The 2,125-nt window shown below is 57.7% G+C and overlaps 1 protein-coding gene across 1 annotated transcript; it reads right to left on the reverse strand.

Moving 5' to 3' along the window:
* Positions 1–9: 9 nt before the first annotated feature.
* On the reverse strand, positions 10–1,109 carry TRAVEDRAFT_54869 (uncharacterized protein; the record flags this gene model as incomplete). Its single annotated transcript, XM_008047794.1, has 2 exons — positions 10–395; positions 1,082–1,109. The coding sequence occupies 2 exons, from the start codon at positions 1,107–1,109 to the stop codon at positions 10–12; spliced, it is 414 nt and encodes a 137-aa protein (XP_008045985.1).
* Positions 1,110–2,125: the final 1,016 nt, after the last annotated feature.

Raw genomic sequence — 2,125 nt, forward strand, 5'->3', positions numbered from 1 at the left:
GCCCCGTACTCACACGAGCAACGTCAAAGGATGGCCAGGCCCCGCGTACGACATGCGCATGCCTGTGCCTTTGCCAGGGGCAAACCACTGGTCGAGGCGCGCGTTTCCTCCCGCGTCCCCTGCGTCCGCCCTCCCCTTGCCCTTCCTATCCGCGCGACCACCGCCGCCGTCGGAGTCCTCCCCGTCCTCGCGTGTTTTCTTCTTCTTCTGTGAAGTGCTAGAGGCACCCGCTGTGCCGAACACGTTGAGGCAGTCCATAAGGGTGCCGAGAGGGATGTCGAACGCCGTTGTGGTCACTTCGTCGTCATCGTCGTCCTGGGACGGCTGTGAGGGCCGTGCGGCATCAGGGTTGTAGACGAACTCGTCGAAGACGTGGCTGAAGACAAAGGCAGTCGCTGCGGGACATAGGGTCAGCGTTACGTTGCGTGAGAGGCATGCAGAACACGACGGATATAACGCGATCAGCAGGGACCCGTGGGGCGAGACCGGCGGACATTCATAAAGACTCTCATCACCGTGCGCCGCGCAATCGACGCACCGCTCGCGCGCAGACGCACATGTTATCGTGAAGGGTTCTTCCACAGGCGCGAAGCACCGAAGACGCATTCATCCGCGCTTCACCCGGTGAGAAACGTACGTTCGCGAACCCATCGGGCGCGTCCGAGGGAAGGTTTCCCTATGACGCCAACGCCCAGGCTGCACGGCCCAGCCACGTCCCGCCAGAAGCTCAAGGCCCCATGGACAAGGCAATTCAACCCCGGAATAGCTTTGCACCTGATAGGGCCGGGAACGCTTTACGTGTGAGTTTGCGGGGAAGAGATGAAGCAGATCAAGTCCAAAGGCGCATAATGAACGTGGACGACCGTCTGGGTCTGTATGTCACGCCCGAGCCTCCCACACGCTGTCAGACAGAGCTTTGGCCGACAAGTGGGCTCTCTGTAACCTCGCGTGCGTGACAGTAGCTCTGCTGGTCTGATGACTAGAGGCGTATCCCAAACGCGGACCAACAGTCGCGTAGCGCTGCACGAGTTCTTAGTATGTACAAAGAGGCTCTCGGGCCGTTCGAATGAATGTGCTTCACAGAACGGCTGTTTAGCCGGCAGATCCATGACAGAACGCTACGATCCCAACCGTCGCGGGAAGTATAAACATCCAGGAAGGAGGTGCTCCGTCGCAGGGTTCGTAACAAATGATCAGCCCGTGTTGTGAGGCAAATGCACGATGCTGGCCTCTTAGAGCGTTGGTGAGAGACACGAGGACCGCCCAAGCGACCTGAGCCGTTGGCTGGGAGTCGCTTGTTCGGCCCTGCATTGTCAAGCTCGCAAACGAGGGAATGGACAACGGCCCATACATCGTTTCTTCACACCACGAGTAACGGCGCAGGCTGACCGCAAGGAAATGCGAAGGAAATGCATGATTTTGCGAGCGCCTACTACGCTCAAACAAGCGAAGATCCTATGTTTCCGGCACTCGTTATCACGTCGATGAGCCCTTCACAAAATTCACAGATAGTCTTTCATACTCAGAATTGGCGCAGGCGCATCACTTGGAGCAGCGTAGAAAGACGTGAACATTTGGAGGTGTGCACGAGCCGAGTGCTCGTATATGCTATCAGTTAACCCTCTCAGCGCTCTATGCGGCGACCTTAGAGGTGAACCGAACAAGCTGGCTATGGACATTGAACCGCCTGGCCACTCACGCGCATTTTACGTAGTAGGTCGACGGCTGTATACACCTATCTGGAAACGAGCGACCAGTTTCCGGGTCAATCGATTTCAGTAGAAGCACGAACGACTTGTGGATACACGTGCAGGCCCAGCCCGGTGACCTGAGTGGCCGACCACAACTACGGGCGGCTTGGAAGAACCTTTGGTAGTGATATTGCCGAGAAGATAGCGGTCAAATCGCGAAGCTCCGGACACGGCGGCACCGCACGCGAGGACTTCATATCCAGCGTCGCGTTAAGAATGCCCAAACGAGCCATCTGCTGCGATCCATCGCGGACCAAAAGAACGCTCACCAGTGAGACATCTGGCCTCTTCGACGGTTACTGTGAAGCCGTCGGCGGTAATAGAGACGCTAGCACGCTGCGGGATCGAGAACGTCGAGGGGGAGATCAGCAACG

Source organism: Trametes versicolor, assembly GCF_000271585.1.
Source record: "Trametes versicolor FP-101664 SS1 unplaced genomic scaffold TRAVEscaffold_255, whole genome shotgun sequence".
In the NCBI taxonomy this organism is placed as follows: domain Eukaryota; kingdom Fungi; phylum Basidiomycota; class Agaricomycetes; order Polyporales; family Polyporaceae; genus Trametes; species Trametes versicolor.